This window comes from Pyxicephalus adspersus, chromosome 9 (assembly GCF_032062135.1).
Source record: "Pyxicephalus adspersus chromosome 9, UCB_Pads_2.0, whole genome shotgun sequence".
Taxonomy (NCBI): Eukaryota; Metazoa; Chordata; class Amphibia; order Anura; family Pyxicephalidae; genus Pyxicephalus; species Pyxicephalus adspersus.
The window spans coordinates 18,246,397-18,271,225 of record NC_092866.1 but is presented as its reverse complement, the minus strand read 5'-3'; the positions used below and the strand labels follow the sequence as shown (position 1 = coordinate 18,271,225).

Below are 24,829 nucleotides of genomic sequence, written 5' to 3'. Positions count from 1 at the left end.
ACCACATGAAAGATATTGTTGCTTGGCCAGTTACAGTAGACATGTTTGGTGTAGATGGACGTCAGCATTTCAGGAGAGAGGTGCACTGATTTCAGGAAACACAAATCTGGAAGTAACGTTAATCTTTAGAAGAATGCCACTACTGTTCCCATATTTTATGAGTTTATGATATGACCCTTCAAAATGGGTTTTGAGAAATATGTATTAATTATATGTCCATTTGACTTGAAAGCCAATTCTCTAGCCACCAGAAAATGGAGCAAAAACATAGATCTGTGAACTATTTTACCTCTTGTGATTCTACAATACAAGGACCCTTACCATACAGCAAACCAGGTTCCTGATTTCTATTGAAACAGAAAAACGAGCCAAAAATACCTCCCTAGAATGGACAATGAATGAGCAGTATTCTCACTGATAAATCGTCACTCTGCTCTTTCCTCCTGTTAGAGAGTTTCCTGTAGGTACAGAGCTGATTCTCATTACTGACCTTCTTTCAGTTCTGCTGACACACAAAGCTAACATAAAAGATACGTAATGTACATGCCATATTTACAAATACATTTCATGTAACGGATGTGGACTAATAATATTTTACTTGTCCTATGAATTGTTTAACAGAAGACTAATAGCAGGAAATTAAGGTAAATATGCAGGTCAAAAGTCATTTCTTTCATGTTTTAAAATCTGAAGCTTTCATTAACATAAAATTTAGGTATCCTGCTATTGAGGTTCTTGTTTGTGAGTCACCCGAAGCATTGTAAAAGTTAGTGAATGGACTCAGCCAAAAAGATTGTTTACCAACACCCAGTGACCTAATAAAAGTCACATTTGTAATTGGAAGCACGGCTACACCTCAAATTACTTAAGTATTTTGCTTATGGTTTGTTCACTGCCCAAGATCAAAAAGTATTCTATACAATAAGTTAAAGGGGGGAATTTTACCAATTCAAATGACAAATTCAATGATTGTAAAGTATATTTTGTATTTATTTGTGACAGACCTAAAGCCACATTGCAGATAAACATGAAGGTTATGCATACGAATACATTGAGGTATATTTCACATTTTCCAAGAATGAAAATCAACATGGTGTAAATTTTGTCTTTTCATATCACAGTCCCAAAAACATTGTGAGATAAAATCATACTCCAACCAAATGCTTTTTTTTTTGTCAGTTTTAAGCCCTGTACAATGGACATGAAATGATTGTCACCGCAAAGTTTCCAATGACAGTTGAATAAATGAAACCAGCGAATGCATATTTGACAGAAGGTGTCAGTGAGCAGTGCTGAACCACTCATTGCTGCCCCCATTCATCCTTAATGGGCTGTCACAGGTGGGACTCATGTAACTGCATGTAGCGTCTCACCTGAAAAAGTTGCTCAGTGGTGTAAAGCAGCTATACCCATACCTCAACCTTGCCACCTGTCTTAACCTAATATATGGCATTCATATGGCATTATGGCAAAATAAAAAGGAGCAGATATCCACAATGGGAATATGAAAGCACAGCTCAATATTTTCACAGATAAAATAGAAGGATTTCATGTATTATGTTATTGAAAGTATTGCTCAAATAAATAAAAACATCAAAGTAGCTGCCATTTATAAATCACATCTACGTATGCATGTACCAAATGTACAAAACATGTCCCATTCTCTATAAAATGCTTCTTTACCCCAAAGGGTACAAGTATTGTTACAATTTCTGGTAATGTCCTGTATCGACCAGCTCCACATAGATAGAAAAGGAAAATTCAATATGTAGTCACTTCTTTCCTCTTGGCCTCAAATGTAAGAGATGCATAACAGAGTAACATTGCCGTAACAGATTTCCAGACTCTCCAGCCACATTGAAGAAGCCAAATCTGGTAATTTTAGTATCCCAAATGGCGTAAGATATATAGTCACTGGTCTATGTAAAGGGCATATCGCCCAAAGATATTAGGCAGCTAAACATTCTGAAACCTTATAGGTATTGTGTCCAAAATTTTTACAGACATTTAAGTAGTTAACAAAATATAGGTATATGAATATAAACAGCTCATAGATGAACTACAGGTACAAAAATCTGAGGTTACTGGATACTTATTGGAGTGCTGATCCTGGTGTCAAATGGGGACTTGTCAACTCCCTTCTGATGGTAATAAAAAACAAACAAAATAAATACAAAAGAAGTTAAAATCTAATGTAAAAAAATTAGATTGTTATAATTTCTCTATGTTACAGACACATGTATATGGTTTGACATATTTGGTATCTATTTACCCTACACAGTCTCACAAAAAATAGCATTTTACTGTGCTAAATGTGCAAAAAGCTTTTTCACTCTACAGGTTCTCACATTTGTTTTGACATTTAAAGAAATGTTCAGACCTAAAATACGCATTTCAAAGTCGGTTGGAAAAAAAGTACTGCACCTTTATATGGTGGGGTGGAGGGTATTGTAAGGCTAAGGGGTTTAAAACTGAACTCTAGAAACACATAAAAGACACAAATTACACAAATACCCCTGGAGTAATTTATTAATACTCATTTAAATGTAAGTAACTAAATTTGTCTTAATAAAAGGTAAATTCAGTCCCCTCCACAGCAAAACTCAGACTGGGAGAGGAAGGATCACAGTTACCAAACAGCTGTGCTGCCGTACCCATGTCCCAACATAACAATAGATCGAAGAAACAAAAGTGATGAGCTCACCACCAGTCAGCTGCTTTTCTTATATCTAGATTTTAAACAGGATGACAGCTCAGGCAGCGGGCTAAGCCTTCCTCTTCTTTACCCTGTATGATGGAATTAAATTATTCCAACCTCATTCAACTTCACTAAGTCTTTATCCCGCTAACAGGCTGAATTGATCTCCTTTTCATGATGTATACTGAACATATTACAATTGTTACACAACTTGTGTTTCAGTTCATCTTGAAACCTACCCCTACTCTGGTACCAGCCCTTCCTGTAATAAGGTTTCCTTGAAACCTATAACAATTACTAGTTTCAATCTCCCAAAGAAGCCAATAAGGCGAAATGCGTCAGATTGAAAAACCTAAGGGCATTTGGCCTGATTTATCAAAACTCTCCCAAGACTGGAGAGGATACACTTACATCAGTGAAGCTGGGTGATCCACAAACCTGGAATGGATTTATTAAAAATGATTTGCTTTTTTTTCTGGACTAGATCCATTCCAGGTTTGGATCACCGAGGTTCACTGGTTGAAAGTGTATCCTCTCCAGCCATGGACAGCTTCAACCCCCTGAGCGGTAATCCTGAGTGTGAATCGGGGTAGAAAAAAAGATGCCGAAAGTGGTAACCCCGAGTCAAACTCGGGGTAGCTAAAACAGTGAAATACCAAGAAAATGGAGCCTTACCTGATTCCCCGGCATCCTCCTTCGTTCTTCTCGTCTCCTCGCTTCCTCCAGCCGGCATCCTCTGCGTCTGCTGAGGCACCAGGAGTTTTCCAGTGATGTCAGTACATGCGGCCGTTTTCTATTGAATGCAATATTTGTATTGCATTCAATAGAAAATAAATGTACTGAATGCAATACAGTGTATTTATATGTGTAAAAGCAGTCTTTCATGAAAATTTATTTTACAGTATAATAGTGAGTATAATATTTTTTTTTTAAATTATTTTAAAAAAATGTAAAGAAAAACATTTTTTTTAAATGTAATGTATTATTTTGACATGATTTTGTGTTTCAAACTTTATTATACTCATATTATATTATACTGTAAAAAAAATTTTCATGAAAAACAATGTACCACTTTTAGACATATAAATCCCGACAGAAATGAAACGCCCAGGAGGTTAATAAATCAGGTCCATTGTTTAAAGTGTTTCAAGCAAACTACTCTCTTATAGGTCCAAAGGATTTTAAACATATACAGAAACTTTATTTAAATATCCCAGAAATCACCACAATAACTGTGGGGTGGGGATTATAATGAGTATATTTTGTGTAATTTATGGTTGATTTAATCTTTTGTATATACTCACAATTTTGATATTATATATTGCCACTAAAAAACCCTCTGTCTATCCCTTTCTTTGTTTATTAAAAGCTTTTCCTCTACTGTCCAATCACAGCCTAGGGGATGGACATGACCTACAGGGGTTCCTTAATAGCAGAAGAGAAAAATCAGGTCTCCTCCATTTCTAGATGGCTGTGCTATAATCAGGAATAAATGGACAGAAATACAAATTCTCTAGTCTCATTTACGTGTTTTATCTCTTTTTGTCCCAAGTTTAGCTTTAGAACATAATATGTTGTAGATTACAAAGAAAGTAAGAAGAAATTCTGCTATTCAGCTCCAGATTTGAAAGGCAATACAGGCACCAAATAGCTTTTCTTATTATCAATTAGACAGGAATCTGGCAAACAACCAGATATTCACCTGATTGACATATCTGTCCATGACCTATTCCCACAGGGTGTGTAATTCTCCGTGACTCACAGCTCTACCACATTGCGTGTATATTACCCTTGTACTTAACGTGTACCTTTGTACTATTTGCTTGGACTAAGTAGTAACTCAAAATGAAACATTAAAAAAAAGTTTTTAGGAAGAGCAGAAACATTTGTGGTTTCTATGTAGAACTGTTTTAACTTCAGATTCCTTCTCATTACATTACTGAATGTACAAGGTGCAGTCATTATCAAAACTACAATACTAAATGGGGGCAATCCCAAGCTAACCATGTAATTACAATCTTCATTTCTAAACTACAGCTTACTAATGTCATTTTCATATTGATACAATAGTGGTTTTGAAAGCATAACAGAATCTTGAGATGTACGGTGGCTCAGGGGTTAGCACTCCGGCCTTTGCAGCGCTAGGTCCTAGGTTGGAATCCCAGCCAGGACACTATCTGCATGGAGTCTGCAGGTTCTCCCCGTGTCTGCGTGGGTTTCCTCCCACATCCCAAAAACATGCAGTTAGGTTAATTGGCTTCCCCCTAAATTGACCTTAGACTACATTAACCACATATAACTATAGTAGGGACATTAGATTGTGAGCTCCTTTGAGGGACAGTTACAGTCGTGACACGACTATAAACTTTTTACAGCGCTGCATAATATGATGGCGCTATATAAAAACTGTATAATAATAACAATAAAGTACGTTACAGGTATTGGTGAGTGGACCATGTGTGACACCATCATGGTGCATTCACTGGATAGAACACATATAACTAATATAGTTTTTAAATGCAAAAAAATTCTATGAATTTAGTTATCACTTATTTAAATATCAGTCAGTGAATAAATATAGAAAGGATAAAGCATGAGATTACAATTTGCCATAAAACAATAGGTTTGAGGGATTCATCAGCTTTCTTCATAAATCTGCCTAATACTGGAATTCCAAATGTTATGAATGGTTAAGGATGACAAGTATTCCTAAATCCTCTGGAAAAATCTGGAAAAGATTCTAAGCTCATTGGGGCTGATTTATTAAAGCTCTTCAAACCTGGAGAGGATACACTTTTATCAGTAAAGCTGGGTAATCCAGGAAACCTGGAAAGGATTTCTCCAAAGTCATTTATTTGCTATCAAATGTTTTTCAATCCTGGACCAGATCATTCCAGGTTTGTTGGATCACCCAGGTTCACTGATCATTGTGTGTTGTGCTGCAACAAGTGTAGGTACAGAATTTTCAGCAGTGATGGGGTTAGCGCATCGTGTGATATGCCATTGGGCATGTTGAAGATTTGCACTACAATATTAGCAATCAGGATCATTATGCCAACACTATGAATCTGCACAGCTTGTACTGAAGCAAGACTGTACATGACAACACTGTCCTTACAATACCCACTGTCTGCCGATAGGACCATAAGGGAGCAGCAACATACTGATAAGCTATCAGTTCTCTTCAATCTGGTCTCTTCTCCAAGCAGCAGTGTCACAGTGATCATCCGGGTCATGTACAAACTGCCTGACAAAATACCTAAAAGTGTGATGATGGTGGTGGTGGTTGTGGTGGGAGGGTTCAGAAGGCCAGACTATTGGTTCTTTGAAGCCGGACTACCTCGCCTTATGTCCACAGCTGCTTTAGGTATTGATCCATAAAAGATCATTTCATTTAGCGGTCTCCAACCAGCGGTTCTGACCGGTGCACCCCCCCGTTGGAGGAGTTCTCCTGACCCCTCCAACAAGGTAAGGGGAACCCAGCTGGGGGGGGGCACCGGCCAGAACCGCAGACCATGTCCTCCGTATGGATCGCAGACTCAGGGCGGTGGGTGGGTTGTGGCTCAGGCATCCTTACGTCACTCTGGGGGAAACTTCTTCCCCTTTGAGTGACACATTGCTCCCCATGCATGTGCGGTTCGGAGTCTGTAAATTTAGTGGTCTGTGAGGTCCAAAATGTTGGTAACCACTGATTTAAGTGACCCATCATAACCAAGTCAAATGTATAAATTATTTTACCCTCTAAAGAGAGGGTATAAATGATAAACAAAGTCATGTGATTTTAATTTGAATCCCCTTTTAAAATAAATGTTCTAACACACCATGGATGTACTTAATAACATTAATTTGACTGACATTACCTGTATTATTTTCATGTTAACAACAGTGAACATACGTTGTGCCTTAGGTTTATTCTTGAGCCAATGCAGGTTTATTTTGCCCCAGATACAAGTAAGTACACCTTTATATTCAGTTTGGCTTATACTTCAGTACATACTGTACCTATCCAACTTGCCATCTCACAGGTACCAATATATTTAAATGTTGACAATAAAAGGGATTTAGGTATTTCTAAGTTCTTGGAACAACTATGGGCAAAATGATTTGTATATTGGTTATTTAAAGTTCTATCTTAATTGAAAAGTGACATAAATAGCTATTTACCAGAGAAAACATCTCCATGAGGGTTTGGGTTGACATCAGGTAAAGCATCCCAACATTAAATTGTCATCACACATAATGTAGTGCTAGAAAGCAATAGGACCTCCCCCATCTCCCTTCCATAAGCACAGTCATGTCTTCAGCTGCTGGAATCTATGCAAATATCCACAATTACTGCTGCGTTCTACAGACAACAAAGCAAAGAGGGCTGATATTATATACAGAGCCTCGAAAAAGAAAAGAGACCAGTCCCATTCTCTATTTTACAGAATACCAAAATATAATAATAGAAAAAAAAATATTTTTTTTTTTTACTAACTTGGTGCTGCTGATATACAACCTCTTTCAGTTACTTCCAATCTGCATGCACTCAATATTGTCTGTAAACCAACACTTTGCACCAGCATCTCGATGACACTAGTTGACTATACACTACCTACACACTGGGTCTGATTTATAAAAGCTCTATAACACCTGGAGAAGATAGACTATCATAGGTGAACCTGGGTGATCCAGCAAACTTGAAATGAATCTGGTCTAGGATTACAAAATATTTGCAAATTAAAAACCAATAATTTTTAAGAAATCAATTTCAGGTTTTCTGGATTACCCAGATTATATCACTAAATCTATCTTCTCCAGTCTTGGATAGCTTTAACAAATCCGCCCCATTGTGTGTTGGCTCAACCAGTTGTAGTCCCCATCAAGAGTGCATGTGACAAGGCAGAAGCACACTTCTGAGACAGTTGTCACTCTATATCAGGGGTCAATAAGGACATATACGGCAGGATCATAAGGTACTGCGGTAACCAAAGCTGCAGATATATAAAGATTGGAGAATTTTATTAGGATGGTGAAACATACAGGAGAAATTAGCGACTGGGATTAGAGCTACTTTAATACTAGAGTTCATCTGAAGTTTTAGCCTTTATGTTGTAGAGATCCCAGGGTGGGAGTTTTAATTTTTATAATTCATGTGAATATTTGTAACTTATATTTGCTTTAAAATACTATTTTGTGCAGTTGCTGCTTCCTGCTCTTATATTGCAGTAGCCTGTATTAGCAGAGCCAAGTAACAGCCACACCCCTCACCCAAATGCCCATATATAGTCATAAATTGCAGAGGCATGGAGGGGCTGTGTCCCATTATGTCCTATTCTGTGTACTGAGTGCACTGGGTCTAGTTCTGGTGCCTCCTGGACTGCACAGTCATGTTTAGACATCCTGTACAAAAGACAGAAGGAAGTAAGACTTTGAAAACACAGGATATTAGTATAATTTCTGTTTTATTGTGTATCTATTTCTGCAAATTTAATTGGGCTTTAATTAAACTCAACCTGTGTTTATTATTATTTTGTCATTCATTGGGATAAATGATATGATGCAAACCTGTTTTAATATTATCTTATTTAACAATTTATATCAAGCTAGAATTTCAATGCAAAACCTCATCATAATCAGCTTCTAATAAATATGTGCATATATAATTCCCTATTCAAAGAATATTTCAGGAAATTGGAAAGCTTTTTAGATCAGGAAGATTTTCTCCACTTACTTCTGAGCCATGTTTTCTATTCTAATACAATCAATTCTCATTATAAAAGAGAATGCATTGATTATATCATTTTCCTGTACTATTGTCATTAACACCAGCACAACTGTGCCTAACAATGAGCTTTAATTGGTATGCAGCCCTAAACTCTGTATTTACACATTGCTTAAACAGAACCTGTGACCATACAAGTGTGGAATCTGCCATTGGGAACATTGTATTTAAAGTGGCAAATAACTCATGGCTACTAGTACCACCGCACATCCTTTCCTAGAACTGAAAGATGGGCTAAACAGGGGGCTAGTCATCAGTATTGTCCATGGTCTGTCTACAGCTGATATTTTTCCCCATTACTGACTTGCCATGCCTTGCTCTGTTTCTGGTTAGCGGCGACCATCTTGATAAAGTAGGGCAGGGCTTTGCTTCCTCACGTCAGAGCCTCCAGTAAGATGAACAATGAGCAGAATGGCAATGGCATCCCTAAATCTCACTGCAATGTTCCTAAGATTATCAGAAACCACAATACCTTCAATCCTTCACTGCAGATATACAGCTATGAGGCTATATTTACAGTAGTGCCTAGGCACCTCACCTTTCTAGAGGCAAAACAAATTTTTTTCAGTGCACTGCTTAGGTACAACTAATATTTCAATATGTTTTCTATACCATTAAAAAACTTCTAAAAAGAAGTGAACTTTTTGAGTTGCACATTGCAGTCAGCATTAGTAGCCCACTGCTATCATTCTGTTGTGGGGAATAACTCCTGATTCATTCTTTATGGGAATGTAAAGTGGTTTAGTAGCAATTTTTAATAATATAATTGGGACAAAAAAGTCTATTTTTCATAGGAAAATTTGAAACAATGAATAACATTTTACATGTTCATATGCAACCATTAGATGCTTTGCTTGTTTTACTAGCTGTAATGTTCATTGTTTCTGAAAAGATGTTTGTTTATAGGGCACAAAGGCTCAAGATGGAATTTATACACACATTGATCTGTAAAGCTACGTACACACGTCCAATGGTTCTCACCTGATAATCGGCTCTGATATCAAACAGGAATCTGGCGTGTGTACAGCGCCCATCGTCGATCGTCCGTTCTTGCGGATCCACGGAAGATGGACGATGAACAATCCTAATGCAAGGGAAGGGGAGAGCCCTCAGCAGGGTGCTGCTCTGTCATTCTCCCCCTCCCCTCTCCATAAAGCAGAACGGTGCTGTATGTACAGCACTCGTTCATGCATCGTGCAATCCTTAGTCGTTGGAAAGGATTGTGAAAGATCCTTTCCAACGACAATAATTGCATGAGTGTATGCAGCTTTAGACATCCTAATGTTGATCCTAACGGTGGTCCATTACTCCAGCCAGTGCGCCCCCCAGTGGGATCAGGAGAAAGACCCCGCTGGCGGAGCACACCGGCCAGAGCGGCAGACTATGTCCCCCGTATGGATCGCAAACTCAGGGCGGTGGACGGGTTAATGTTTCTTGACAGGCTCAGACCTGCTATGGGAGAGTGGGCAAGTTCTGGCATCATGACATCACTCAGAGGGAAGTTTCTTCCTCTTTGAGCGACACCCAGCTCCCTGCACACCAAACTTGGTTGTCCGCGACATCCAAAAGGTTGGCGACCACTGCTCTTTTCCACTCCAATAAGATAATCACATTCACATGTAAATCTAAAAACAAAAAATACACCTCCCTACAAAAGAAAAAAACAGCCTTGTAAGTTTGATATAATTTCCCTTTACCACCACATAGAGAAGTGATGACATCTGCCCCAGTTTTTATTCTTCTGTATTTCTTATTGCATTAGGTTAGGAGACATCTGAGTATCTACAATAACATGTAGATAATGCACAAAATCAGCTGCAAAATATTAAACATAAATTTTAGATCTAAAACTAATTTTGAACTAGAAATACAACAGAAAAATATATTACCAATTAAAATACAGTTTTAGTTTACAAATGAATTCAAGAGTGAACAAAGGCAAACCGTTCTTAAAACTGAAAATGATTGCTATGAAAGACCAGATTCTGAGATGGGCAAAAGGCATCAAAACTGTATAGAAGTATGGGGAATAAATAGTAAAATAGAGGCCTAAAAATGGCAGAGATAATTTACTATAAATAAAGTATAACTCCTAAAATGAAAACTCAATACTGAGGACAGAAGAATAATCAATGATCAAAAAGCTACAACAAAACCTTACAATGGTTCATTTAAGAGAGCAAAAAAGAGAAGTTCATTGTTTGATTCTAAAGTGAATGTACACAGTATTTCTCAGTTCACTAAAGACATACTGGCATAATTCAGCTAAATTTACTGCACTCACTTAAATTGTTCGATTTGTTTTAGCTATTTCTTTATTTAGCAATCAATTTATAAAGGTTATCGCAGGAATCATCATTCCTTAAAACAACACTTGCTTCAGGCTGGTGATAGCTGACATTTAATAGGTGTGCATTGAGGGAAGCGGGAAAAAGAACTGCTTACGGTGGTCATAAAATGTGTAAGATAAAAATGAATTATGACAAATCTGCATTTCATCTGTTCAAAGCCTATTTTATGCAGCAAAACAAACAATTCTATTCCAATAAACAACTCAAATATCATTGGATTAAATAAGAAGAATTTAAAGATCTCATCCCTCTTGGTGAACTAAGCCTGACTGAACCTTGTAAGTAAGGAGTATGAAGCATAAGGGCACTATATCCATAGGTAGGTAGTGGCATAATAGAAGAAGATCACCATGAAGAATACATATGAGGAAAAAATAGTATACCAAAAGTAAAAAAAAAATGCAGAAGAGTGAAGTTACGGGAGAATAGGATTGAATATGGAAGGGTAGTAGTAGCAATAACAGACAGATAGGTATATATCTAAAGAAAGGATCACCAATGAGAAGACACCAATGTGAACAGTTATTTGTATATTAGGAAAATAATTCTATAAAGTAAATGAGACAACATAAATGAGGCTGCAAGTAGGGGTCAAGGAAAATTAATCTTAAAATGGCAACCTGCTAAATGTAGAAAAGAACTATGAGATCAAGGAGAATAATTGAAATTGGGCCATCAGTTATGGTGTAAGAAAAAAAAACTCTTTAAAAAAGGAAAATCTTTACAATACATGTGCATTTTCCTATGTGTTATACCATTAAGGACCCTACAACCGAGAAAAATACCTGCTAAACTGCTAGAAATACACTAAGCTCCCAAGTCCTGTTGTAAGCTCTCATCACACAATCAGGTGATTTAATAAAGCTCCCCAGGGTGAGAGAAGATAAGACTGTTATGGGAGAACCTGGGTGATCCAACAAACCTGGAATGGGTCAGTTCTAAATTTCTGACATGATCAACATGTGGTACTTTGGGACATCCAGTTCCGGCACCTGATGGGTTTAAGACATGCAGCTACAAGCTCCATTTTACAACCCAACGTTTACCTATTTACCACACTGCCAGTCAGTTGCACATTGCCTAAAAACTTCAAGTTTGGGAATCTGGATCAGTTCCTTGTGGACAAGGATCGGTTCCAGCAGAGTGTCCAATATGGCGGACACGGAAAGTTTGCTCTCAGACTGAGAAGAATCAGATAGTGAACCACATATCCTCCAGGCTGTGATGGGGCCTTATTATGCTGTTCTGGCCAAGTGGGTGACTTTGCATCTCAAAGCAGATATTGCCTCTATTTTTAGTGAGGCCCTCAAGCCCCTCATGTGGGCCACATTAACACTGGCATTTCATTCACACTGACTCCAGAAGGCACAACATCACAGTGACTAGCTGGAAAACTCTTCTCAAACCCATGAGGGAGTTCTGAATACTATATTCAAACAAAATGCAAAGCTGGAGGAAAAGGTAGATGGCTTTTAGTATCTATACCGGCACAATAAGTACTCAGTGAGTACTAAAGGTTTGCAGTACCTTTGTTCCTTTGTTCTATAATGATTCTTCAGGCCATAGGCTCCACGCCTTCATGCAAAGTGGGGCAATAGTATAATGACACTATTAGGATCTCCAATATAGTTTCCAAGCTAATAAGGCAGCAGACCATAAATTACTGCTCTTTGCTGGTTAATCTGTGTAACTGCCAAAGAACTGAAAAGCCTTCTAATGTATGTGCCAAAAACTTTACAGTTTTTGTACTGTAAAAAAAACTGTACAGATCACGTTTATCCTAGCTTATTCAGCTACACTCCCCATATATTCACCTGATGGTTCTACATCCCCATTGACTTCCCCAGAGGCTACCTACAAAAATGTGAATGACAAAACTGCAGTGTGCTCCCTCAGAACAAGGGTCCTCAACTGAAGCAATCTGACGAGGATGTGACCTCTTCACCTTGTCCTCTTCTTCTCATTAGGATGGAAAGGTCCTGCGGAGATAATTTTCCTCATTCGGTAATAGTTATGGGGTGTACTCGTCTCCTTTATGATAAAGTACTCGAGTCGGCTGACAAAATCTTGCTTTTTGGTTATTTAGGTGAACAAGTGTACTTTGCACTTATTGAATAGATATAACAAAATGCTTGCAACTATATATTTAACCAATACAGAGTAAAACTAAGAATCTGATTGTTATGGTTTCCATGTACTTTAAACGCTGGTAGCTGTCAAGGTACATCACAGATTTCATGCACTGAATGGAAAACAGATGTAAGTCATGTCAGGTAATAATTGTAAATTAATAAGTAAAATACACTTTGATGAGGAAGATGCGCAAGAACAAAACTATAAAAGAAAAGATTTACTGAAGCAATAATAGCTGTAATGGAATATATTATTCAAGAATTTTATGTTGTAAAAAGAGAAACACAGAGAACGCACAAGTCTAGCTGACAAAGAATGCACAGGATACATGACAGTTTTAAAACGGTCACATAAAGACAGTGAAAGAAAGTTTCCACGGAGACCACGAAAGTGGATGGGAAAGGAAAATTCTAATGCTAGAAAGGTCCTACAATAGGAGTGGAAACTATAAAAAAGTAATGTATGTACATGTAAAAATGACAATATGAAAAAAAAAACTTTCTTAGAAATGCATAGGATGCCTTCATGGAGCGGAGGGATGGAAAACATTAGCAAGAGAAATAGTCCATCTGAGAAAAGTAAAGAAGAAATGTACATCCATGTATTGATGCAAGAATAGCTACATGAATGTTTTAAATCATCTGGGTTTTCTAGATGAGTGGAACGTTTTACAATATTCAAGTGCGTCACAATAATAAAAAAAGACAAACTTCTGAAAAATATACCCAACTGCACGTTTTTATGTATCTTCCAATACCACTTTTCACATATTCACATTGCAGGCTTCAAACTTTCAGCTCCTACCCATGCAGGCACCAAGTGCCTTGTAGCTGCCCATCAGACGGGCAATTAGATGCCATTACAAAACTGGTTCAGGAAATTATTATTTCTGGGATTCCATGGGTTAACTGCTCTCTTTAGGTCATGTCACACAGATCAGTTGGGTTGAGGTCTGACAAGGGCACCTTAGAACAAAAATGTTCTTCTGCTTGGCCATTTCCGTTTGTTGGGTCACCGTCATATAACATTGCCATCATTGCTGGATCGAAGTTAGTGGAACCCATATGGTAAATACAAGGAAAAGATACTAATGGCAACTGCCCAGTTTCCGGTACATTCCCTTACTAATTCTTAGGTGACTCATTGGCATCAAATTTGCATCAACTCTTGATGCTCCATATTTTGCAGTTGAAGCTTTGGCGTTGTTATGTAGTGTTTCATTCCTCCATTTAATGCAGATGATATTTTATTTTCTTCACCGCCAAAGCATTGGCATCAGGCTATTCACAAATACGTAGGCTATTCAATGCACTGTATGATGGCAATTGCTCCTGGGAGCAAAATTGTCTCAAGCCATGAAGTTGTCTCCACCATGCTTTGGAGATGAGGCTTTGGTGTTTGTATGTTGTGCTCATTTTTCCCGGTTTGGGTGAACCTAAGTAATCCAGCAAAACTATTATAATCTATCCTCTCCAGAGCTTTAATAAATCAGGCCCATTGTGTTTTGCATTTCTGCCAAAGAGTTTAACTCTTTGTCCCAACTATCCATGGAGAACTGTAGAATATCCAAGTGCTCTGATTACTACAGAGTATTTTTGAAGAACATTTGTTTTCTCAAGAATTATTTTCTTCCTTAGAATTTTTCAACATTAACAACTCAAGACATGTTGAAGGGTCCCTTGTCTTCATCACGGTGTCCTTTTTTACCTTCTATAGTATTAGCCATTTTAAGCCACCCACCCCATAGAAGCAGTTGTTAACAGTAATAGGTTTCTTTCTTATCACCTTACTGTTCACTGATGACCCGGCTCTTTAGATACATTTCTGCAGTTTTTATTTATCATTCAGTTTCTCTTTTAAGTCCTGGAATTTCTACTCATTGTCACATGCCCCCTATAAACAGAGCGTCACAACTCTATTAGTAACCAATTTTGTTGCTTTTATGGGGGTGAGTACTTTTAACCACACCTCAATTCTCCTTGATTGGAAAAATTGTGTCAATTTGATGTTAAGAGTTTGTGAACCATTTATTTAAAACAAAATGCTAAAATCTTGTTAAAACAGAACTAAATCCCACCATCTGTTCGAAATGTTTAAATATATGCTATTGAATTCTTAAAGCTGAAATCCTAAAGTCATGAAATCACGTACTCATTATATTATATCCTAACTCATTATATATATATTACATATATTGTTATTTTACCTGGCTTTGCCCTAAAGTAATGTAACCTGTGTAAGAAACCAAAACCTCCCCATCTTTCACAGTACAGCACATGTTGTCAGCATTCATATTGCCTAGTTAGGCAACTTATCATGTTAAGAAGAAGTGCTCTCCTTGTCAGAAATTTGTTGATTATCTGATCATATATATTAGAAGCCATTCATTAGGAACTTCAGGTTATTCCAGAGAACGTCCAAGCTTTTCTAGCACCAGTATATGGAGAAGCCTGGCTGAAGAGCACTAGCATGAACAACATGGAAAACACAACTTTTTGGCTGACAAGACATGGCAGTAAATGAAAACAGAGGATGAAACAGTGTTTTAGTGAATTTTAGAAAAATATGGACACATCAAACCTAACCTGCACAAATATATTAAAGTGAAGCAAGAAGAAACAACAGTTTAATATACCTAAATAAACTAAAAGAAAAGTATGGAGGTGTTAAAATATTATTTTATATTCTTGAACTAATCTTTTAACATCTTGGTTTTACATTAATTATATATATATATATAATTAATTATATATATATATATATATATATATATATATATATATTTTTTTTTTTTTTACAAATAAACTTTTAGTACTGGACACAACCACAGACAATTCACAGCACATTGGTTTTCCAGAAGACAAAGTATTTTTATATAATTACAAATCTGTTAGGGCAGGAAGAGAGGGGAAAAACCCTGCTGACTCATTCAGCTGTGTGTGGAATCTGATCCATGAACCAGCAAGATATTTTGTCTCACTTTTGAGCACTGGGTTTTCCAGGGTTCTTTTGTTGTTATTCTGTCTCTCACAGCTACAATATACCTACGGTTACAAATATAGACTGGTCATTTCTTGTCAGAGGGCAAACAGACAAAATCAATCATAGGGGACCAAATATTTCTTTCCCTCACTGTGTATGTGTGTGTATATATATATATATATATATATATATATATATATATATATTTAAAATTATATGGCTTAGTTGCTTTGCACAGGTCTGTTGTTTTATGAAATATATTAGATAAGTATATAAGAATTAAAATTGACCCATGATTTATTCCAATCAGTAGGCCAGGCATGATCATTAACCAAGTTGTACTGCTTAACTGCAGTAAAGAAACCAGAAATCTGAAATACCATTCGAAAGTGAAATTTAAGTAGTGATGACATTTCAAAAACAAGAAAGTCATAATATAGGTAAAATATTCCTAACTTTTCTTCAGGCTTTCAAGCTAGGAAAAGGATATAAGTCATTCAAGCACATTACAGTGTATCTGATCTAGAGATCGAAAGTCATGATGACTACCAACTACAGGAATTCATCAATTTCCTGTGTTTTCTTTCAAATTTCACATATACCACAACATATATTCATCTTCCTAACATTTTACTTTGTCAGTTATCCAAAAAAGTTGATCTATTCCTTTCTACCTAAATTGCAATTTGATGACTTTACTGCCTGTTTAAAGACTTCTACTTTTTGCTCCAAGAAGCAATAAAAAATTTCTCCCACAAATTATTGATCTTTTCAAAAAGCACCACCAAACTTGCATAACAAATGTGGTTTTCTTATGGACATTAACACACTTGTCTATGATTTATAAGTATTTATTAGCATTTCAGGGCCATTGGGAAGAATATTTCATTCATACAATGTGGCCCTTTGTTGTATATTCATTCTTTCAATAAGGGCCCATTTACGCAATACGCCTGATTTATTAATGTTCTCCAAGACTACAGAAGATAGTTTACCATGGGTGAACCTGGGTGATTTAGTAAACCTGCAAATGGGATCCAGGATTCAAAACATTTGCCAAAAAATATGCCAAATTATTTTTTAAGAAGTAAATTCCTGGTTTGCTGGATCAAACCTGTATCTTCTCCAGTCTTGGAGAGCTTTAATAAATCAGGCCCACTGTGCTATGGAAACACAGGCACTTGGTTATCCATTCTTAAGGACATCCCAATGCACCTTCAACACATGCTGTTGCACAGTCCCAACATTGAGGAACAAATGTGTATGCATTACATCAAACTACTTGCATGAGCACAGCCAAAACTTTATACAACAATAAACTTAAAGTGTACCTAAACCAAGAATTTTCGCTTTACATAAAAGGGTAGACAACATAAACTTAGGCAATCGAGAATAAATGGGTGCACAGAGCCTCCCGGGATACCTACGTTGTGCATCCCAGGAGGCTCTTGGGTGCTCAGTCATGCGCAGAAGGAGCCCTTTCATCAAAAGGGAAAAAAAATTCTGATCCTATGCATGCACTGTGAGATCGGCAATTTTTTTCCCAAACTACGTCATCCAAACTCGCACCTGCGTTGGGTTAGGTAGGAAGAAAAACTCAGAAGAACAGAGAGAAGATGGCAGCACCTGGTGCGTCTGGCCAAAGATGGATACCGGGACGTCGCGGGACCCAATGAAGAAATCTCCGGACGGATCAACTTCCCTGCAGGATTGAAGGCAAGTGTACTTTTTTTGTTTTTGTCTGATATCGTGTGATAGAAGAATCAAGAACATGTTGTCTGGTACTTACAGTTAGAAGTATATTAGGGAGTGTTCAGAGGAGTCAGAATCACAGGTGTATGATATACTTCTAACTGTAAGTACCATCAGACGATATGTTCATGATTCCTTCACAAATACCACCATCATAAGCTTTTGATATATTACCTAGTGTATTAGTCAGTCTTTATAGCATAAAATTTACTTTGCAAAGATATTTCAATGTAAGGTCATATTTCTAGCAATACCTCCATCTCCTTTTATTATTATGAATAATAGTGTATTGCAATTCTCTTATTCTATTTTTTTTAAAGCCAACACATATTAATAGGAATTGTACAGTGTTTTTTATGTGTTTATTTAAGCTTTATGCAAGCTTTACACTTTTATCGTATATACATATTTATTCTGTATACAGTCATTGTTGGATGTCTCAAAGACCTCTGAGGAAGCCTCTATAGGCGAAACGCGTCAGGACACGACATGTATTTTTTTCATCATTAAATTTATGTTGTTTAATACACCGCTGCATCAAAAATACCTGACTCTTTCTCAGTCTTTTCATTTGTAATTACGTATTTTGAAGGGTATGCAGCACATCACATGTTAATAGGAGGTGAATCAGTACACTCTCTACACTAGCTTTATGTTGCAGTTAAAAAACAAACTAACAGAAGGGTTCTCTACCCTTTTATGTAAAGTGAAATTTCTCAGTTTAGGTACGCTTTTTAGGTAAGGTTTTTTCTTTGCTACCAATTTCTAAACTTCAATGGAAGTGTACAAAGCAGAATTACAAAAGACCAGGATACACCAGATACAAGGTTTTAAACCAGTCATATTCTAAGCATTGGGCCATGTCCGCTAACTAGTGCAACAGTCCACGTGGGTAACCAGTTGGAGCTGTAAACTGTTTCTATGATATATTTGATTGTAGACAAATTGATTTTTCCCCAGAAGGTTTTAACAGAGAATATTTCAAGGTTAAAAATCAATCCTGCCCGTCCCCTTTCATTTTTTTAAATTATAAAGAGACACACATCACCTAGTCTGTGATTTAGCATTTCACGTTATCCGGAGGGGTCGTGACTACAGGAATGATTGGGGTTTTATGGCAGAGGAGATGATCATTTATTATTTACATTCAGCATCATTCTGCTAAATTATTATAAATAATTACATTATTGAATTATGAGTTATATAAATGAGGCTCTATTCTGCATTTCATTTGGGAATATATATATACACACACACACACAAAAACATAACTTTTTGACAAGTTCAATGCAATATATATACATTCAAATTACATTATTATAAATGATTTCCCTATTTAATAATACAGTAAAATAATTATTTATTAAAAAATACCTTGGTTTTATTTTGTTTCTTTTTGCCTCAACAGGCTCATTGACTGCACTTTAAGAAGTGTTTATAGAATACCCCAGTATTTCTCAACAAGGGTTCCTTCAGGGACTGCTAGGGGTTCCTTGAGCCATGAACAATGACCTCCCAGGTCAGTCTAACACCAACAATCTTTTTGGCTATCTATAAAGATGACATTTTTCCCAAAAACCAGCAATGTAGAAACTTTGGTCTACTCCTTGCCATGTACAGCTGTAGGTGAATAATATAACTTGGACTTGCCCCAACAACTCCCATTGGACACAAACAGTAATTTGAAAGCCTCTACAAGTTTGATGCAACAATATTGATAAAACATTAAAAAAAATAAAGTCATGTATGGTATTTTCAACCTATGCAGGCTATCACTGAAGACCTTCTACTGAAAATTCTAACTGGATAGCGGTCATACAAAAACTTACAGTCTTGTAAGTAGAAATGCACCAAGATGAAAAAAGTATGGAAGATTAGAGGTTCTGATATCGAGCTTACTTCACTGGATGCATACTACTTTCAAGATCAGTGGCTCCAACACGAGACCAGCACAGTACCCAAGCAATTAAAATTGATTAAAGGGGATTAGCAAGTACCTATGTCTCACCCTATGTCTTCCTCCATCATGTGATGGAGAGCACTTCTGATGGTGAAACTGGGGGGGTATTACTTTAAAGCAAGGTCTGGCCACCCTTGAGAGGCAGAGACACACTTTAGAAACACGGAAGAAAGCAAAGATCACAAGGAGGGATCACTTTAAAAAACAAAAAAGGCAGGACCAAATTAATTTGGGTGATAAGATCATACATTGCACTAATTGTCTGAGTGCCCTCCACATGTAACACATTCCGTACATTAGAAAATCCTTCATTTTTGTGACTCCATCACTCTGTCCCCCATTACAGTACTGCTCCGAAATCTAGTATTAATAAGTAGCCACCAGTGCCATCAATATATCTCCCAAGTTCCACCATCTTGTTCCTCATCAGAAGTGCTTTCCTTCATTTACCTTTCGATCACCATTAAGCAGAGCAGCATAGGGAAATGATGGCGAGCGATAGGTACTTGCTCTGGCACACTAGACCCTACTGATCCACCTTTCCCGTACATCCCAGGTGCTTCTCTGCGTGACGTCACATACAAAGGTCTGGGATAGGCACCAGAAGAACAAGGACCAGCATTGAAAGCGCAGACAGAAATGTCTCACCAGCACTTCTCTGTGCTATGCTGCATGGAGGGACAGAACAGCAGTGATAAAATCAAGCCATTACAGGACCATGATGACCGAATAGACTTCCACTGACCGGTTGATGACTCTCACTTAAGTGTATAGAAACACTAAGTGACAATCAGAACTCAAATCAGTGCACACCACATAGCAAAGGTATAATAACCTTGGTATAGGTGGAGCAGTCTTATCCTACACACAGAGCATCTTGCCAGGTAATTCCAAAGATCGTTTTAAGTATCTTCAAGCCTAACGTGACAAATGACGTGGAACAATCTGATGAATCGTGTCATCTTCTATGCTTGTTGCATGAAAGGCTCACCAACCAGTTATGCAGTGGACATGTTGTTAAATCTCTGCATCTATAACTCTTAGATAGGGACCAGCTACCCCCCTTAGATTTACATCAAACTGAAGTGTCCTAATAGGGGGAAAACAGATTAAACAAAAACTACACATTGAATGGTCACACTTTGATAATATGATTCACATAACTGAGTCACTATTAATGATTTAGGTCACCCTGCGTGATCATACACCAAACATATATGCCGAGTCAATGCCTGCTGATGAATCTCTGGGCTGACAATCAATATTCTACTTTATAAACTCTGAAATAGGATAGTGACCACATAAAACTATAGCAATAAACAGATAAAAACACAGATTCCTCTCCGATATGTTCATTTTACTTTTAGGCCAGTCCCATTCAATGAGGTATTTACAATTCAGCAAAAAGAAAATGCAAAGAGGGGCTTTTTGGTATACAATTTGAAACATATTTACTTTAAATAGAAAAAGTATCAAAGATACAAAGAATGATGATATTTATGTAAGCAATAATAGTTAAATAGTTCAATCTTTTATAGTGGTCACACATGAAATTATCGTCTGTTCCCAACGTCTTTCGGCAGTTGGCTTCCTCAGGGGACTTTAAATTAATGAGTGATAATTTGGTCCTATTTAAACGGGACAGTTGGTTGAGGGGAAGGGAGGACAAATTGTTTTTGTGACCACAATACACCCCTTACACATGTTCATCCTTCTGGATGTGATATACAGAGAAACAGAAATCCCACTATGAACTTCACACCATATCATCATTCTTTGTACCTTTGATACTTTTTCTATTTAAAGTAAATATACACCCAGGTGACACTATATACAGCTGTTGCAGCACCCTAAAACGTAAACTTGGCTTCTTTAGGAACTGGAACAAAACTCCACAGGCTGCAGCAGCACTTTATTAATGCAGAAATTACAAATTACCCAGCACCTATATGTGATGACCTACTAGATGTTCTACAGCAGCCACATACAGATCCACCCTGTAGACACGTGTGCATCATGGGCAATGTAGTACCTAAAATATCAAAGAGGCTACAGACTCCAAATCATAGGGGGCAGAGCTGACAGGGCAGTGGATGGTTAGCTTTATAAAAGATACTTATTCTGAAATAGAAAACCAATGGCACTGAGGAACTACAGTGCAACCAAGCCCACATCATAAAGCCTTGCAATACCCGAGACATCAAAAAGTGGCCAACAAAAGACAGTGTTGACCTACACTCTCACTATAACCACTATAACATGAAGAAGGCTCAACGCTTCAAATGACAAAAAAAAAATTACTTTTTTTGAAAATGGACAAGAATCTCTGCAGTAGCCATAAATATATCATATAGCCATGTAATACCCGACACGTGAATAAGAACCACTCTTCCCAATCACCCCCAACGCGGGGAACACACTTCCCACCAACCGCCAGTGCAAGGAACACTCTTTCCACTGACCGCCAGCACAAGGAGCATTTTTGCCAATGCAAGGAAAACTCTTCCCAATGACTGCGAATGCAAGGAACACTCTTCCCAACGACCGCTAACGTGAGAGCATTCTTCCTAACGACAACGTATGAAATATTCTTCCCAATGACCACCGATTAAAGTAATAGTCTTACCACTTGCATCCAATGGGGGATGCATTCTTCCCACTAACCACCAATGTAAGGAACATTCTCTCCAAACATCACCAATGTAGGGAGCAAATATAAGCAAGATTTTCCCTACCAAACACCACTGTAAGGAACGTTCCTATTGACCACCAAAGTAAGAAACATCATTTTCAATGAACACTAAAGCAAGGGATTCTCTACCCAAAGACCACCAATGTAAGGAGCATACTACCCGTTGAGCGCCAAGGGAAGGAGCATCCTACCCGATGAGCGCCAGGGCAAGGAGCATCCTACCCGATGAGCGCCAGGGCAAGGAGCATCCTACCCGATGAGCGCCAGGGCAACGATGAGCGCCAGGGCAAGGAGCATCCTACCCGATGAGCGCCAGGGCAAGGAGCATCCTACCCGATGAGCGCCAGGGCAAGGAGCATCCTACCCGTTGAGCGCTCAGGCAAGGAGCATCCTACCCGATGACCGCCAGGGCAAGGAGCATCCTACCTGATGACCGCCAGAGCAAGGAGCATTCTTTACAGTGACCGCCAAAGTGCACAGAGCATTCTACCCAACGACTGCCAAGCCAAGGAGCATCCTACCCGATGACCGCCAGGGCAAGGAGCATCCTACCCGATGACCGCCAGGGCAAGGAGCATCCTACCCAAAGACCGCCAGGGCAAGGAGCATCCTACCTGATGACCACCAGGGCAAGGAGCATTCTTTACGATGACCGCCAAAGTGCACAGAGCATTCTACCCAACGACTGCCAAGGCAAGGAGCATCCTACTCGATGACCGCCAGGGCAAGGAGCATCCTACTCGATGACCGCCAAAGTGCAGAGCATCCTACTCGATGACCGCCAGAGCAAGGAGCATTCTTTATGATGACCGCCAAAGTGCACAGAGCATGCTACCCGATGACCGCCAGGGCAAGGAGCATCCTATCCGATGGCTCCCAGGGCAAGGAGCATCCTACCCGATAACCGCCAAAGTACAGAACATTCTCACCACAAAGCACCAATGTAATTGGGTCCTCCCTCACCGTTATATTAGGTGCACCATTACCCTGGCCATGTGATTTGTTTCATGAAATCGGTATTTCTTGGAATGGTTGCGTTGAACAAACACGCCACAACACATGAATTATTCTTATATCCTTACCCAATGCCCAGTGGGGGCACACATGGTAATATTAATAGCAGGGGGGGGCACAAAGTTATTTCCATGCGGCTGGATGTCAACCCATAGACAGCAATGACCTACAAGAGGTTCCGCAGCAGCCATTGATAAGGCTGCAGGTGAAGGATAACCCAGAGCCTGGCAGATGATTGACAGGTGAGACCCCTATGAGGTTCTGCAGCAGGCACACATGATGAGCCCTGCCACCCCAGGGGGACTGGAAGCTTCTATGGCCAGCACAGGTGGATGGAAATGTAGAAAGTGACTTTATAAAGTTATCAGCTGACAGCCAGCACTGAGCCACAAGAGGTTCTGCAGCAGCTAGCCCAGCACACGTGTAATGGTGATGCCCAGTTACCCCAGCCCATGGCACACCCCCCCTCACCACAACAACCTTCAGCTCGTCCTCGGACCCCCCATTAGGGCAATAGGCCTGCGAAGTGGCCCCTCGTGTGCGGGAGCTGTGGGCTCGGTCAGCCGCCCACCCTGCGGGAGGGAAGGAGGGGGGGGGGGGCAGAGTCGCTTACCTCGTACAGGTCCCCAGAAGCCATGCCGGGTCCGGGCTGAGCTCAGCTCTCCGTCTGCACAATGCCAGGCTCAGCCGGTGTCGGAGTGCGCAGAATCACACGGTGGCGGCGGCTGGCAGAACCGGCTCTGGAGCAGAGCGGAGCGGAGCGGCCACGGGGAGTACCAGCTTCTGCCCTGCTTCAGTGCGCGGGAACGGCCGCCAGAGGGCGCTCTGCCTGCGGGGCTAACGTGGGAGGATCCGTGACATGACAGCTAGGGGCCGGCTGACAGGAGCATCCTGACAGGGGGGCGGGGAGGTGGGAGGGGCCGGGCTGGCCAGAGTATAAAGAGCCATCGGCGGGGCTTGGAAGGAGAGAGCAGAGCAAAGCCTGGAAGTGGTAGCGTGTTCCCTGAGAGGGTGACGGCAGAGCTAGACAGGCTTTATCTATAGAGGAGCATGGGGGCCCCTGACTAAAGTTGGGCATGGAGAAATGCCCATAGGTGGCCCTTCAGAGACCAGTCAGTGCCCCCTTCTACTATTACCATTTGCCCTTCTTTCTGCAAGACAAGTGCCCTTATTACCCCAGCCCAGGGGTACACTTTATTATATATAAGTGGCTGCTCCCATTATAGAAGAACTCCCGTTAGAGGGTGCCACCATCTTTCCCTTCTTCAACCATCTTTATTGCCCCATTTATCGCCAACACGAGCAGGGGAAGCCGGATTGCCGGGTTTCCCTGGCAACAAAAGCTGACGCTGCTCATTTTTTTGGCATTTTCAGGCAGGTAATTCAGGTTTGCAAAAGGGGCATCGCCCGGCCCTTTCTGTAACAATCACCGACCTGATTTATACATTTATGGCAAATGACCTGGATGCAGCTCATTTCT

General features: G+C 39.2%; 1 protein-coding gene across 1 annotated transcript in view; it reads right to left on the bottom strand.

Annotated features, from left to right (window-relative positions):
• CDYL2 (chromodomain Y like 2) overlaps positions 1 to 24,149 on the bottom strand; it is a 60,061-nt gene extending 35,912 nt beyond the window's left edge. Inside the window, exon 1 of the mRNA XM_072422798.1 lies at positions 23,963 to 24,149. Within this exon, the coding sequence (XP_072278899.1) occupies positions 23,963 to 23,986 (24 nt within the window). The 5' untranslated portion in view covers positions 23,987 to 24,149. The remainder of the gene's footprint in view (positions 1 to 23,962) is intronic.
• Between the last annotated feature and the right edge of the window lie 680 nt (positions 24,150 to 24,829).